At 38.0% G+C, this 17,025-nt stretch overlaps 1 protein-coding gene across 1 annotated transcript in view; it reads left to right on the plus strand.

Moving 5' to 3' along the window:
- The window catches only part of LOC100544946 (pinopsin-like), a 71,945-nt gene that overhangs the window by 36,663 nt on the left and 18,257 nt on the right, over window positions 1-17,025 (plus strand). The window contains exon 3 of the mRNA XM_031557657.2: window positions 11,256-11,489. Coding sequence (XP_031413517.2) covers window positions 11,256-11,489 — 234 coding nt within the window. The remainder of the gene's footprint in view (window positions 1-11,255; window positions 11,490-17,025) is intronic.

A 17,025-nucleotide genomic window follows, 5' to 3' on the forward strand; every position in this document is an offset into this window, starting at 1 on the left:
CAAAGATAAAATAGAAACAGAGTTTGCCAACTAATCAATTTTTAAAAAGTTGCAAATTCCAGTTTCGGCATGTCATATAGCTCTTTTGCATATCAGCACCATAGCTCATTGCCAGTGTACTTTACAACTGTGCTTCAGCACTATCTGTACCGTGCTCTTTCTGCAGAGAGATGACAAGAATTTATTTAAGAATGGTGAACTTAATACAGCTCATAGCTTTTTTCAAATGCTTGATTCTCCCACAGAATTGCCAGGTCTCTAGTGCTATTACTGCTATTAGAACTGCTACTTTTTCCCTGAATGATGCTGGTATCTCAGTAGAAATCACTGACCTGCCTTAAAGCAAGTTTGGTGAATTCTGTTTCAGTGAAGAACAGTGGGATCCTGTTGCAAAGTCAGTTGCAAATATTCTGGAGACATACTCTTCTCAGATTCCGTGCTGTGGGAATTTTAAAAAATTGTCTGGCTTTCATAGGTTAATATCTGTATAACCTCATGTTCAACATAGTTACACAAAAATATCGTGAGAGGAAAGAAAGGTATTTCAGAAGATGTTTTTCTGCCCACTTCATTATGTGCTCACAAGACGAAATAACTCTGGCTCTTGCCTTCAGAAGACAGTTAGTTAATTTCCATGTTATCAACAACATACATGTGAAAAAAAAGTCATTTTAGGCACAAATAAGTATATATAGACAATGAAGCTAAATATTAAGTCAGGAGTGCCTCTTCAGTATAAAGTGACATGTGTCACAAAGAACTCATGGGATTTTCCCAGCATCTTTGGCACAGTAACCAGGAGACAGAATTCATTTTCCTTATCATTTTTATTCTTGCTTTCACTACACTAGGACTTCAGTCACTTTGCAGATCAATGTTTCAGGTCAGAACTGACAACATGGGTTGGCCAAAAGTTGGTCAAATTGAACTGTATTCATTTACATTTTGATGGATAGCCTGGTTTAATTGATTTAATTGTGATGTAAAACAAGTTCTTGAGTCCCTGTGAGGTGCCCATTTCATGGAGAACTGTTAAGAATGCGCATGAGAGGCAGGATCACAAAAAAGGTCATAAGTATGGAGGAGAATGCTTTCATACCAGTTTCACAATAAATGCTGTATTTTTAAAGATGCCAGTGAGGGGAGAGGCTCGCAAAAACTTTGAATTTACATACTGTGCAGAATCCATAGAATTTGACAGCCAGGTACAAGTACACATATTAGGCTTATTTAAATATAAATAGCTCCACGTCGAAGGCATAACTAGATGTCTTTAATGAGGCCTTGCTTTATCTTATATGTCAGTGGAAATTTTCAGGGAACTAGGAGGGGATTCCTCAGTAAAATATTGGAAAATTTGACTTCTCCACAGGGGTAATTTTGGTTATGCATCAAAGGAATGCTGATGCATGAGTGATTTCAGTCTCTAATTTCACTGCAAGGGCAGCAGCTCTCAACCCAGAGGAAAGGAAAGCACAAGTTCTCACTCACTTGTGTTGGTCTCCCTGAAAAATAATATTAAGTGAAACTAAGAGCTTTATATATACAAGCAAAAATGAATCTAGGGGAATATCCATGCTCCATTTTTGTGGGAAAACGTTATCCTGACACTTCTTTTTTTTTTCGAATTCACACTCCAGATTGAAAGGAAGTATTGATATTTAGGGTAGAAAATGTTGTTAATTTTGTTCAGAAGGTGGATGGGACAGTGAGCCATACTTATGGTATAGGTTTTCCAACCTTATAACCCACAGTGTATAAGTATATATGTATATAAATATCATGAGTACATTATAGTTTATAAACTTTATATACATATACAAATCTATATACTTATATACACTCAAACAATCACTGGCTTTTTCAGAGAAAAGAGACAGCTCATAAACTAAACTGCAAACATACCTGAAGGGTGAGGAAAAGGTTTCAATGCATTCTGTTTCCAGATAAACAGGATTTCCAATCTCAGCTGACATTTGCTCTGGCTCTTGCATTTATTATCCTTGCCAATTATAAGTCTGTTATTTTTTTTAGATTTATCTGTAGCTGTAGCTAAAGCTTTAGCTATATCAGTGTTCTAGTCTTTCAAAACAATATTTTTGATGACCTATGACCAAAACCAATTCTCCTCTAGATGCAGGCCATTTCCTATGTAGAAAATAGCAGTTCATTGTTTATTTTCATGTGGTAACCTGGAATCCTTCATGGCCCTAAACCTGTAATGTTAATCCCTATGGTGGGGCCATTGCACCTTTCATGAGCTCCTCAGCAAAGTCACCTTTGACTCAATAGTTTGCCAGGCCAAAGTAGGTGTTTTCCTTGAGCAAGGGGGATTTATCCACTCTGCAGGGCATGCTGGAAGCTGAGTAGTGTATCTTGCCTTTAAAGCTTTGAGGTTCCTTTAAGCCTTTATCATCTGACAGCTACAATGAGGTTTTGAACTAATTCGGGCCAATGTGTTTGTGTTGAGCCCAATGATAGGGATGCCAGTTACTGTGAGCCAAGGCCAGTTATAACATGCTCACTAGAATTGGACTTAGACAAGAATTCAAATACGAGAAAATAATACTCTTTGTGATTGCTGTCGATTTGGACAAATCAAAATTGATAGCTCCAAGGGGATGTCTTGCTATCTATTACAGTGTCCCAAACTGTCCAGAGACTTTGTATAAATAAGCTAAGGTATATTAGACACATAAAAGCTCAAACGACCTCAACATTTTATAGTGAACAGTTTGTTCTGATAATCTTTTTGATGTAATATTAATTATATTTTAAATAACTTTAGACATAAACTCCAATGTTTCTTGCATCAAGTAAACATATCTTCCAGGTAGAAAACACATCCATCTGCCCATTCCATTTTCATTTTCCACATATCTTGTTTTCCACACATCTTCAATTTGTTTCAGGCAGATAAGTGCTGTGGAATGTCAGATATCAGAAATAGCAACTCTGTGCAGTGCCACTATTACTTAAGGATATAGGTACAAATAACAGCTTTTAAAAGTGAATTATCACAATAAAGAATGTATTTGCTTCAATGAGCAGCCAGGGCTATTGGTTCTTCATCTTGAATTCACCTCAGAAGATTTTTTTTTTTTCTTAATTGAGTGTAATGGTAATGGTAATAGTAATGCTCCAAAATACTTTACTTGTTGTCGTGATGCCTTTGGACCATTCAATGAATTAATTACTATGCATGAGCCAGCATCTTTTGAGGGCTGGGTTGCTTGGTGTGGGCTCTCACAGCACATCACTGGCACACAATTTCTTCTGGCCTTATACTGTCCTCACAAGGAACAGCTGCCCCAGTTGCCATGGGTAGTTGCTCAGGTCTGTCCTGAGGATTTGAATATCTAATCTACCCCTCTGTCTAAAATGGAACTGTTACACAAACAATATGATAGCCATGCATGATACACTTTTAATTTTCTCATGCATGCTGTCGCTAGAAAATTCGTAGTGAGACAATCAGGAGAAAATATGAGCCATCTATGATGGAAGTGAAACCGTGAGCTGTTTATTTGTGTGCATGTGAATGCGTTCACTTTGTTAGTTAAATCATTGCTAAAAGCCCTTCAGCTAGCACAGGGAAAGAATTCCTGAAACGAAGAGGATTATAATGTTTCTTATATCTATGACAGAACTGATATTAGCAGCAATAGCTTTTATGCTTCAAGGGCAGTGTACGAAGATCTAAGTTTTGTATTTAAAACCTATCTTCACTTCACCTTGAGGCATTAAGATGACAACTCTCGTTTCAATAACAAAAATTCCCAATGAAGCCAGACTTCAGCTGATAAAATGTCCTTCTTGTGGACTTTAGTTACTAAACTTGACAGTGACATTCAAATAATTAACTATAAAGTCCCTTGTGTGTTCTTATGGCTTCCTCCTTCTGTGTTTGTTTTTATTAACTCATTATGTGGCCCCATCTGAGTGAATGCTCAGATGCTTGTTTAAGCCTCACTTTAGCCACTTTAGCCCCATGCAAGTATAAATGCTTTGTAGAATCAAGGATCAATGGACAGTAAGATGACCTGAAGCAGATGTTTCTGTTTAGGCCCTGTTTCCACAGAGTCTGTACGTATATTCAGTGTTCACTCCTTTTTTGTACTAAATGCTTTTAGCACCTAGATGTTAATAAACAAGGCATTCGATTTTAAGTTCGTAAGCCCCACTGTCCTGTGGCTGTGTCCCTTAAATAGCAATCAAAGCACTTCATCTTAGTATCAATCCATGAAGCATCAGTTCTGGAGTAGCCCACACTGAGAAGCAGATTACTTGAGGCTTCTATCTTCTGCAGGTTTAGGTTTTTTTCCCCTTGTTTTCAGGATAGAATCCACAAGGATGGCAGGGGAAAGAGCTCATCATTTCTGACATTTGAGTTGCTGCTTTGTATGATATAGTCCTGGGGTTCATGAAGGGTTACTCATACCAATAAATTGAGAGCATTTTTAATTTCCTTATGATAGAAACAGAGAAGATTGCCTTACTTGCCTGCTCTGTAAAGAAAGGACAATGATCATTTTCCAGCTTTTTCATCTACTGTGTCTTTTGCATTAAAAAGTCTAGTTCCCTTCTGTTCATTTTAAGAAACTGTAGCAAACTAAATGCTCAAAGATTGGCAGATTTCCCTCAGATGATTATGAATATTTCATTTATCTCTGGTTTTGGTAGTGCTGTTGAATATTTGATCATGTCAAAACAAGCATGCATAACTGACACTTAAGAAGGTTGGCAGCAAACACTGCTGCTCATAAATAGCCTTCTCTTTACTGTGCAGCTTTGGAAGAGAGAAGAAAACACAGCTCTTTGAATGTAAAATGTGCAAAGGCAACTCCAGGAAAAATGCATCAGCCATGATAAATAAACAAAGCACTCTGCACACTGTTTCCATATTGCTTCTTTAGAGTGGGCTAGATAAAGGATGATCACAAAATCGACTACTGAAGTTCACGAAGTATGTGATTTTTATTATCTTCTACCTTAATAAACAGATCTTGAAGGACAAAATGACTGCACAACCCTTGACAAGATGCAGTGATATGCAATTTCCTCCCTTAAAGTGGGTCTGGAAGTTAGATTTTTCCTATATAGTCTTTCCATCTTGTAGTTAAGTGAATGGAGCACTGTATATTCATCACCTTTCAAGATGTTAAAAAATTAACTGTGAACTGTTAAAGTGTAAAATAATAGCTTTATTAGAGAAAAAACATAACTACATCAATTGAGAGACAGAGACTAGGGTAAATGTAAAAAAAAAAAAAAACAACAAAAAAACACAGGTGAAATCATGAAAACAATCATGATGATCCCCCTTCATTATAGCTAATATTAGCCCTGCTTCTTTATTTTATGTATAAAATAAAACTAAACTCAGCTTGCCCATGGATGATGAGAGTAGTACATGTTAGTGCCTTTCAGGGATGACATGGGTATGTACCTCTGGCATTTTGGATTTTGCAGTTGTCTTTAGGATGCAGCAACACAGTCTCTGTGTACTCCCATCACTCAGGTCTTTCTTGGCTTCTCCTGAGCATATGAAGTTCTACCAGTACTCCTTTGGTCCCTCCATTGTCATGGTCAGCTAAATCCACATGGAGCTGAGAGGGGTACTATACTATTCCTTCCCTTCCTATTGTACTGTAACATTAATAGCATTAATGCACAGGAAAGGTCCTGAATAGTCTTCTGCAAAGAAAAGGTCAGGCTTATTCTCTCTCTCTTTTTTTTTTTTTTTTTTCCTGTAAGGTCAGCCAATCTTCTCTAGACCTATACATTTGCCTACGACGTATCTGAGACTGTTCCCTGGGGTTCCTGGCAGAGTGTACACCACAGATATTTGGGGTTCTTTTCTTAAACAACCACCCTAACAAACATTCCAGTTACAGCAAAAGTTGCTAGCATCCCTTGTTATTAACCCCTTCCATTTTCTACTGTAAGATCCCATTTTTAGTGGCTGAAGATCCCTGGAGTCTTAGAGAAAAACCACTGAAATTTTCCATACTCTGCACAAAGCTGCCAGTTCCCTCTTTTCCCGTACATGAACTAGCATTGCAGCCCATCACTTGGTGAGTAATACATCTGCTACATCTCATCAGATGGGAAAGGAGAGGATTCAGCTTTTGAGGTCAATCAAGTCATGTGTCACTCAGGCCCCCTTTGAGCACTTTTCTGCTGTTACCTTCCTCCTCACTGCATATCCCTGTGGCTTCCCCCATGCTCTCTGGCATATCACATCTAATGTGTCTGCTCAGAAAACTCCTCTAGTCATAACTATGATGTCTTGCATGCCAGATTGAGTGGAAAAGGAGGGTGGAAGAGTGCACTGAGTATATATGCAAGCTACAAATTGGCTACAGGGCAAAATGAGAGCTAATTGTGCCAGTCTTCTGCTCAGTGCTTAAGATTAGACAAGCTTACCTATCACTACCTCAGGCTAATTTCTGAAAAAACAAACAACCCTCAATTCTGTTACTTCCCAGGGTGAAATTAGGGAAGACACGCCATTATTATTATTATTTTAATTAAAAAATAACCTCCCACCTTCCCCCAAATCTTCTTTTCCTTAAATGTGATGCCTTCCCTACAAAAGAGCAAGTCTCTCAGATTTTCAGGAGATGGCCTTTGTCTCAGGAAGAAGACCTGAACTTACAACAAAGGCATGTGGTTTAGAGCCAGCCTCAGTAAACAATCCTTCTGAACCCAATGGCCTAGCATTTTTTTGCATCATTTCAAAATGTAGTTTAGATTTTTTGTGTATTTTAAAAATATATTATGTACACTCTATCTTCACATTTAAATCAGACTTTACAAATTCAGCTATCTAGTCCATTATTCGAATATTTTTTATTATCACAGTTTAATGGTCTCCTATCATCTGGCTGTGCAGACACCAAGCATTTCTGGGAGGCACTTCCATTCAACTACTGAAAATGCAATGTAGCAATTGTGTTAAATTGTGCAATACTTTCAAGATAAGAAATGAAATCGTTTTGATGCTAAATTACCTACTGCTTTTTCATCTACAAAAATGTAATTTTTCTGTAGATGTACTTTGCTTGGGGCATTCCAGCACCTTTAAACAGAGAGCTTTTAAAGATAACACCTTCTAAAGGTAGGCTGCAAAGCTGCAAAGACAATGAAACTGTAACTGTGTAGATAAATATAGTACATACTTTGAAAAGCAGAACTCTGGGGGCGCTTCTACAGAGCAATCTAAAACTTCTTGAAATCCCACAGCTTCTCTTGCCTTGTTAACGTATCTCAGAATGAAGCAGGGTGATTTCACAATGTGGTGGGTTGACCTTGGCTGGTCACAAGGTGCTCGCCCAGCCACTCACTGCCTCTTCTCAGCAGGACAGGGGCAGAAAATAAGACAAAGAAAACTCTTGTGTCAATGACAGGGAGATCACTCACCAATTAACATTACAGGCAAAAAAAAAATTGACTTAGAGAAGAAGTTAATATGTTGCAAATTAATAACAGAGTAGGTTAGTGGTAATTAAAAGCAAAATTAAAAACATCTTCCCTCTTCCCACCTTCTGTCCAAGGTCAGCTTCACTCCTGGTTCTTCTACTTTCTCCCCCTGAACGGTGCAGGGGAATGGGGAAAGGGAGTTGTGGTCAGGCCATAACAGGATAGAAAACAGTATCACATACCCAACTCTGTTTCCTTAAAGCCAGGGTCACCCAAAAATCCAGCAGCATGCTCAGAGACACTGAACAGAGTGACTCTTCTCCCACCTCTTCACTCCAGTTTTGCAGGCACAACTCCAGCACTCACGTGTCCTACGCATCAAGCTAAACAAATCTTTAGCATGCCTTCTCCATCTTGGGGTATCTTGTATGAAAACAGTAACATTTATGCTACTCATTCTCCCATAGCTAAGTGAGCAACTGCCATTTTATAGCCAGCTGTGGCATCTCAGGTTTCAGCTCCAAATCTGAACTTGCTGTTGGATCTTTCTCCATCCCTCCAGTTATAGTGCTCTTACTGCTCTCACAGCTGTCTGCAGCTTTTTGAGGGCTCTAATGCTGCCCCACACTATTTATTTTATAATGAACCCCTCTGCTTCTGCCGACTCTGTTAATTGTTGTGCTTGGTGAAACCACCATCCCAGTAGGCTCCTTTCCCAAGCAAGTACTGAGGAGAGGGACAAAACAGTGGTCTGTTCTGTCTTGAACTGAACATTGGCCACCTGCTTTAGTACCAAATACAGAGCACTGAACTTTGAGTCTCAGGCATAAACAGAAATCCAAGGCAATTTGGCTGAGTCTGTTGGCCAATATACCATGAAAAAATAACATTACTGACACTGAGGAAGTAGATGAATGAAGCAAAAAATGCAGTTAATAGCTATAGAAGTTTGGAGCATCAAATAAAAATTGAGAGAAGCATTAAGTACATTTTTTGGTTCATCACAAGGGCTGCAAACTTACCATACTTGCCCTCTCTGGAAGGCTGAGACAGTCTGGTCATCTGGGATCTAGAGCCACTAAGAAAGGGAATACATTATGATCATTACTGGTGGTCCATTGCTTGTCTTGCTTCCTGCAGTTCTATGCTTTTAATCTCTTCTCTGCAACAGTGAGAATGGAAATGTACTTTTGAAAATAATCATACTTTCAAAAAAACCTGGAGATGAAATTTGCTCATTCCCGGGATCTGGACTACAAGTAAATCATATAATTATAGTAATTTTATATGTACATAAAAAATCATGATTTGATACACTAGTTTAAAATGGATGTGAAAGACTTTTTGGACATGACAGGTAACAAGATGTGCTCTCCAATAGATTTGTCTCTTGACAAATGAGTGTTTAAACTCAATTATAGAAAATTGCAGCAGAAGGTCATCTTTAATAGATACAGAGGACATATGTATGTCTTGTTTCAGGAACAGCTGTGATCAGTTTTCTCCTTTTTAATTATCAGAACAGGAAGATGAGAGGAAAAAAATACAAACAAAAACAAAATAAAACCCAAATTAGAGTGGATTCTCTGGTATCTGAGTTCATTTCACATTACATTTTTCCTCTTGATGAGCACATTAATAAGGATCCTTATTCTCTAGTGACATATGAAGAACTTATTGTCAAAGACCTCTGTCCACTTTGTCAGTTTCAAAAGCACAGTCAAATTTATAAGGAAGATACTGGAACCAACGGACAGTCAGACTTAGCATAGTAACAGAGACATAGTGACAGTGTAGGCTTCCTTTCTTAAGGAAACAAAGATGTGAAACTAGAAATATGCATAACAAATTTCAACACGATCACTTTCCATTTACACATTTTTTCTTCCCTTATTTCTAATCTGTAGCTTGTCTGTGCAGATGATAAACTCTTGTAAACTCTAATGTGCTGATTGATGCCTCTACCCTTATTGAAGATCTTTAGCTGTGGATGCTGTAGCTAGCTGGGGCTTTACATTTCTGAGTTAATGACTGTAGCATAGCTATATTAGCTGCAGCTAACATGGGATACCTCAATTCAGAAAAGGTCCCTATTAGTCAAAAAAAAAAAGAAAAAAAGAAAAAAAAACCCTTAAATAACCAATACAAGATTGGACCACTATCTATTATTAATTCTCTTGTCAAGTCAAAGTAATTACGAGATACAGGTTTTGTTATTTCAAACAGAAGAATTGTTCCCAGTGTTCTCAAAATAGACAAATTTTATTTTGCAATTGATTTTTTTTTTTTTTCTCAGAAAATCAATTGAAGACTGTACAGAAAAAAATACTTGTTAATTCTTGGCAGACTAAGTTAGTGTGTGTTTTGTTTAATTCCAAAGGAAACTTTTCTCCCCAAAATCCCAGGTAGAATCAAAAGAACATAGTTAAGTGGAAAGAACGCCACCACATTGCTTTGCCTTCCATATATGCTTACACAGTTACTATGTATGTTTTAGATTTACTGTCCAATACATAAACATGTATGTTATAAAAAAATGCCCAGACAGCAGAGAGGTAGGTAAAGCTTTGAGTTTTCACACTGCATGAAATTGTTCAAGTTCTGCACCTGGCAACATATGACAATTTGACTCAGGTAATTTGTGGCTTCTTCCCCTTTTAATTTTTGTCGCTGTTGTTAGATAAAGTTTGGATACGTAACATTACAGGGAGCTGCCCTTTTGCTTATTATAGTTTCATCTGCCCTTCCCTTGGGTGTGGTTTATTCTCAAACACTGCACTTGGAGGCAGAGACTTTAAAGTGGATATAAATTTTATTTGGCTGAGTGCAAGAACCAGTTGATTTATTTTAAACATTTGAATGCTTCCTGAAATCCTGCTGGCACGTCTGGGTTTACTAAACACACTCTGGAAGGAAGTTATGGAATTAACCATAACTTTGGAAGACTAGTGTGCTGAGGCCCTATCTGGAGCCACTAGAGAGCAACTGGAACAAAAATTTACCTCCTTGCAAAGGTTTTTTTTTTCTTCTCTGTTGGCTACAAAGAAACTTAGGAAGATCAGCCTCACTATTCTGCCGTTAACAGTTCCAAATATTTTCAAAAACTTTATGATTTCAATAATCTGAAGCTAAGCACCCATGCCTGATCTGTACCTCAACAAATTTACTGCTGGCTTCCACAGGCTTCAGATATTACCTGTGCACTCTGTGATATGAGCTGTTATAATGTTTAACATCTGACTTGAAGATCTAGACTCAAAGTGGACATGACGATTTAGCTCAGAACAGATCAAAGGAGAGTATATTTTGAAGCGCAGATGGAAGGCTTTAAGTACTTCCTTAGCTGAACTGGGTTTGTTCAGCTATAACCAGAATGTAGCTGTTGGTAAATTCATGATAGCAAATAGTGCACCATTGCACTGAAAATTGTCATTTGAATCTGTGCATCTTGTTTATCCAGTTCCTCTCCATTTCCCCCAAATAACACAGTAACAGAAATAAATCAGTATCTAGCATGCTTTTCCTAAAAGCACAAAAATCTGGTTTTGATGATTATCAGGAAGGAAGACATTTTATCAAAAGGGTGAGCCACCTGGAAAAAGTAGTCTGTAAAGAGTGAATTCAATCTCTTATAAACTCATAAAGTCTCTTCCAAAAGGCTTCTTTTATGTCTTCGTGTTGCATTTGTTCACTTTGGGGTTTGAGTTTGTTTTGCTTCTGGAAATACAGAGTTGATCGTCAGTTCTGATCTAAGACCAAGAAGGTTATTAAAGCGATAAAAACAACTACACAGTTTCTCCAATCCCATCTTTATTTTTGTCTTTTGCTAGGTTGGAAAAATCCATAAGAGCACTGCTCGCAAGAGAGAATACCACGTACTGTTCATGGTGATCACTACAGTTATCTGTTATCTTGCATGTTGGATTCCTTATGGAGTTATAGCACTACTTGCAACATTTGGTAAGCCAGGTGTGGTGACTCCTGTTGCAAGCATCATACCTTCCATCTTAGCAAAAAGCAGTACTGTTTGCAATCCCATTATCTACATACTTATGAATAAGCAGGTAAGAAGTGCTATTTTTAAACTGTATTTTCGTCAGGTTCTATCAGGTGTTCTTGATTTCTGTGTCTGCCTGTCCTGTTGATGTGTCCTTGTGAGAAAGGCATTCACGGCTTATCCAGATAATGTCAGTGGAGTCTTGGGATGGAAGTGTTTGCAGTCAACATAATGTTGTTAGATAAGGAGAACAGATATACATCTGCTTACTCAAATTTTTTGTGTTCTTCTGAGGGACAAACTGTGTATTAATTTGCATGCTGCAGAGTTGCTGAATGTACTGGAATTTATTTTGAAAAGAAGAATATTGAGGTGGAGGGGGAAAGAAAAGAGGGGCAAGAAGAGGGAAGTGTTTCAGGACCTTCAAAGCAATATGAAGGAGGACATATGTTGCAAGCACTTAACCATTTTCATGAAAGATCTACCTGAAAGCAGTTATTAGAATCACAGTTTTTTGTGGACTTCCACACTTTTTTCTGCCAAAATAAGAAATTAATTTTGTCTCTTGACGTCCAAGGCAGATTTCTAAAATGCCTATATCAAACTGAGGTACCTCAATTCTCTAAATGTCATTTTCAGTACAAGAGGTTAACTTTTTAATGTTTCTGTGTTGGCAGTTCCTAACTCTGAAGTTTAATAAGGGCAGATCTGGAATTTTGAAAATGTGTTTTGCAGTAAGAAATTCGAAAAATATGTATTGCTCATGTTATCTTTTTGATTACATTGTGTTGAATGCTGATCTCAATTTCCTGTCTTCATGATTTCCATTGTGTTACTTACCTTTGCCTTTAAGTGCCTGTTATATGCTATAGCCTACATTTAGTGTTATATAGTACTATGTAGCAGCAGTATTATATTACTATGAAACCTAAACAAGTTAAAAATTGAAGGTAATGATCAAATATATTATAATTTTGCCACTGCCTCAGATTATTCTTCATCTGGTTAATCTATCCTAAAGTTCTTAAACAAGGAATAGGTCTACTCTTGCAGTCTGAGGGTAGGATCCAAGGCAAACTCTGAAACTTCCCTGAAATCAGGAGAAGACACTATTGCCTTCCTGAAGCCTAGGGCTTCATTTCTAAAGTCTAACTTGAACTGACAATGAAAAAGATAGAGAACTTTGTTTGAAAAGTGTTCATGCTGAAGTAAGATTGCTATTTTTTCTCCTTTCTCTTATATTTTACACTTCTTAGGGAAATTTCCTAAAAGCAGCATTTGTCTTTCTTTATTCTCTGAGCTCTTGGACAGATTAGGCCTTTAACTTCCATGAGACCATCTGACCATGCCGTGATCACCCAAATAGGCTATCACAGAGAAGACGAGCACACTTTAGCATTGTCTTCACAGGCAGAGCACAACCCAAACAGTAAGTTTTTCTACAAGGAGCTGAAAAGGCTCCTTGCCACAATTCAGGAGCAGCAGCAGGAAACTGGAAACAGATTCTGAAGTATCCCTGCTTAGTGTCCAGTCATTTGCAAGACTGATGTATTAGATTTCTCCTTTGAACTCAGAATAATCCAATTGTTTCCTACATCCTACTGTTCCACAGCTGCCATCATTTAACAATAAAATGCGAAGGGGCAAAGTTGAATCAATATTGGAGGGTGGATCATTTCTTGCCAACTCATAGCCAGTGTGTGGATTCTATTATTTTCATAGTTATCTTCCTTATTGTTGTAGAAATCAAGGCAAAATCATTTCTTAAACAGAATTTCCTCAGATTTGGGTAAGTACTTTTCAGTTTAATACAACCAAAATAATAGTAAATGCCTGCCATTGATTCTCAGCTCTCATCAGCTCTGCCATTGTATATTAGTAGCAAAATAACTATTTTTTATATGAAACTCAGGAATCAGCTTCACTCACAAAAGGCACAATGCATCCATCCATCTGTTCATCTTCCTTTCAAAACAAGAGAAATAGTAACACTGTTGTCCTGTGTATGAAGTGTGTTCACAGCACCTTAGCTATTTTGGAGCTTTTCCTGTTCAATTCCATATATTTAAAATCTCAAGAAAAATTCTCTCCTTCCCAGCATTCAGCTTCTCTGGGCTTCATTCTTTGCTGAGAAGTATCACAGGAGACTGGTCCTTTCCAACATAGAAATTGTCTAGCTCACATTTTCCATGGTTCTGTCTTTTTGGGTGCAAGATATCACAGTAGGCTATTTATTCATGCATTTTGTAAATACACTGAGAACATAGGACTTAATGTCTACTTTTCTGTGCATAAACACCTTTTTCCTTTGGACGTGCTCTGAAGATTGCAATGCATTGCTGATTGACTGCAAATACAGTGTTAGTTTCTATTTGTCATAAATTAATTTGGAATATTGTGGAATTACCCATCACTGAGCTAGCCTTAAAACTCATCCTACAGATCACTCTTTTAAATTAACTCTCTTGCAGGCTTTGAGTGACTTTCATGGTTTGGAAACCCCAGTGAAAAAGTTTAGTCTTTGTTTTGCACTGACCTGGAATGATTTAGGGCCACTAAGATGATCAGAGGGCTGGAGCAGTTCTCCTATGAGGAAAGGTTGAGGGAAGTAGGATTGTTTAGCTTGCAGAAGAGAGGGCTCTGGGGAGACCTCATTTTGGCCTTCCAGTACTTGAAGGGAGTGTATAAACAGGAGTGAGAATAGCTGTTTATGAGGGTGGATAGTGATAAGTCAAGGGGGAATGGTCTTAAACTGAGACAGAGGAGATTTAGGTTTAATATTAGGAGGAGGTTTTTCACACAGAGGGCGTGACACACTGGAACAGGTTGCCCAAGGAGGTTGTGGATGCCCCATCCTTGGAGGCATTCAAGGCCAGGCTGGATGTGGCTCTGGGCAGCCTGGGCTGGTGGTTGGTGACCCTGCACGTAGCAGGGGGTGTTGAAACTGGATGATCATTGTGGTCCTTTTCAACCCAGGCCATTCTATGATTCTATGATAACATGGCTGTGGAAATGGTGGATTTCTTTCTACTGGCAGGGACTGCTTCACATGGGAGGGACCTTATGTACTATGTCATTGTCTTTCTGCTGCTCTTCTCCAGGAGGAGAGAGGTGAACCTTTGAGGCTGGGTTGTTGCTGGGCTGATAACATTACGCCAGGTAGACATTAAGCTTCACTGACAAAACTGTAAAGCACAAAACCACCACAGACTTAAGTGATGTCTTCAAATTTCCACTAATGTATATCCACCCTGCAAAGGATCCTTATCGCAGCTCCAATTACCTTCTTTCACCATGGTGATGCTCCTCTTCTTTGTGTTACATACAAGCAGCTGTTAGACCTTCTCCCAGATTGTACACCCAAAAGCTTTGTGGCTGGTGTAATTGCACTTGAGGACATATGCTGACAACCAGGCATTGTTAGCTGGATAACATAAGGGTGTTACAGGTTTTAAGGCTATGTGTTAGAAGTTCACTTTTTATTGATACAGAAGGCACAATGTGAATAATGAGTGCTTGAAAGGTTACAGTTATGGATAAGATGTGTGTACTGAGATCGTGCCATTCTGCATTTGCTATTTCACATTATTTCAGAAAACAGGAATTTGCCTCATTGCTGTTGACAGTCAGATTTAAAGCAAATGAAACCTTTATCATATAAGGATTTCTAGAACACATTGCCTGGAAGTCCCTCATGAGATTTAATGTCACAACCTTTGTTGATGTAAAACAGCATTTCTCCACTGTATCCAATGGGCTTCAGACTAGTTACACGGTTTCAGCAGTTAATTCCACATGTTTATTCTCTCAGGCAGGGAACCTACAGCTCCCTGGGCTGAAATTCACACTAGTGCTTCTAACAGTGTTTTACGTCTCACAATCGGGAAAAACAAAACAAAACCATACCCAAACTCTGTTATCACCACTGTGCTATTTCTGGTGTCAGAAACTGCCTCTGAGCAAAAGTAAGGAGGGAGAATCTGAGGGATGGGATGTATTAGATGTGAGTAGGAGTTTCCGATTACCAGTTTGATTTCTACTCTGTCCATCTTCTTGAATTAAAATCACTGCACTTACAGAAATAGAAGCTGGCCTTGTCATTTTCCCCACAGATTTGATGAATTGTTGTTGAAAAGTATATACACACTCATTTGAAGATAATTAATACTGTGACCTTTCCAAATGTATCATGTTAGGGATGGGGTTGACTGAAGGAGAAATTACATAGAAAGAGTAAACAGAGGAAGTCAACTACAGAGACATCTGTTTCTATTATTGTTGTTCATTCTAATTTTTGTTTATGTTTCTGGTGGGCAATGAGATTCAAATAATAATGTACTTAAGAGTGTTCCCCAACGAGACCCAGACCCAGCACTGTGCTTCTCGCAAGTGTGTACTTATTCAGGCATGCAGCGTTATTTCTCTACTGAGACTGCTCACATATTGAATGATCTTTAGATATGTCTTCATTGCTCATACACACAATGTAAAATAGGTGTGTGGGCTCAAGCAAGGAGCCTCTATAAAAAGGCTTTAAAGAGGCAGAGCAATAGCACTGGAAACTGATGTGTGGTAAACAGGAGTTAATCCAGCAGGGAAATTAAGTTTCCCCAGTAGGACAAGGCTGTGAACAAAAGGAAAGGCATTTTCACATTATTTAGCTGCACTGGGTGTGTGATAACACATCATTCAGAGAGCTGGCCTTGACTGAAGTCACAGGTTAGACATTTCACAGACTGCAGCAGGAAGCTGTACTATCACTACCCAACTCACACCAGATTCATCACTACCACGCCAAAGCTTCTCAAATGCCTTCATAGAACTTGAAATGAGGACCAAGGAGTCCTTCTTTAAGGATAAGCTTTTTGCTTATATGTTTTCTACAGCTATTCTCAGTCCTTCTTGACCTTACCATATTCACTGAGCAGTGAAAAATGCACATGCACTTTGGGAAACGGAGTTAAACAATAGTCATTAAAAAAATAAATAATAACCTTAACATTTCCCACCTGGATGCATAACAACTGCATTTTCATAGTCAATTTTCATCTGGTATTGTGCAGTTTTCAGTATTTCCCACAAAAGCTAATTTCTCATTTTTTAAGCAATTTTTTAAAAAACAGGAATATATGGATGTGGCATTTTTTTCTTCCACTTTGAAAAAACTAAGATATTTTATCTGCATGAGAACACAGAACTACAGACCTGGAAAGAAAGTATACGATGAAGAGACAGTTGTGTCAAGACTCATTTAATGCACAAATTGAAACGTATCTATTAAAACCTGGAAGTAGACTGTATTTATTTAAGTTCACGAACTTGTAGAAGTTTGTGAGCTCACCATAACATTTATTACCATAAATTGCTATAATTTTTCATTAAAATTAATGTAAGTTTTAATACTCGTGATCTGTTTTTTGTTGTTGTTTTGTTGTTTTTTTTTCACTGTTAGCTGGGCTGACTTGGTAAATAACAGTAACATAAGGAAGTGATGCTGCATTACTTTTTCTGTCAACTGGAAACTGCAAGAATTTTTGTCCAAATAGAATTGCGCACCCAAGATCTTAAGGAGAAAATGAGCCGAAATAGTAATGATCTCTCAG

This window comes from Meleagris gallopavo, chromosome 1 (genome assembly GCF_905368555.1).
Source record: "Meleagris gallopavo chromosome 1, MGAL_WU_HG_1.1, whole genome shotgun sequence".
Lineage (NCBI taxonomy): Eukaryota > Metazoa > Chordata > Aves > Galliformes > Phasianidae > Meleagris > Meleagris gallopavo.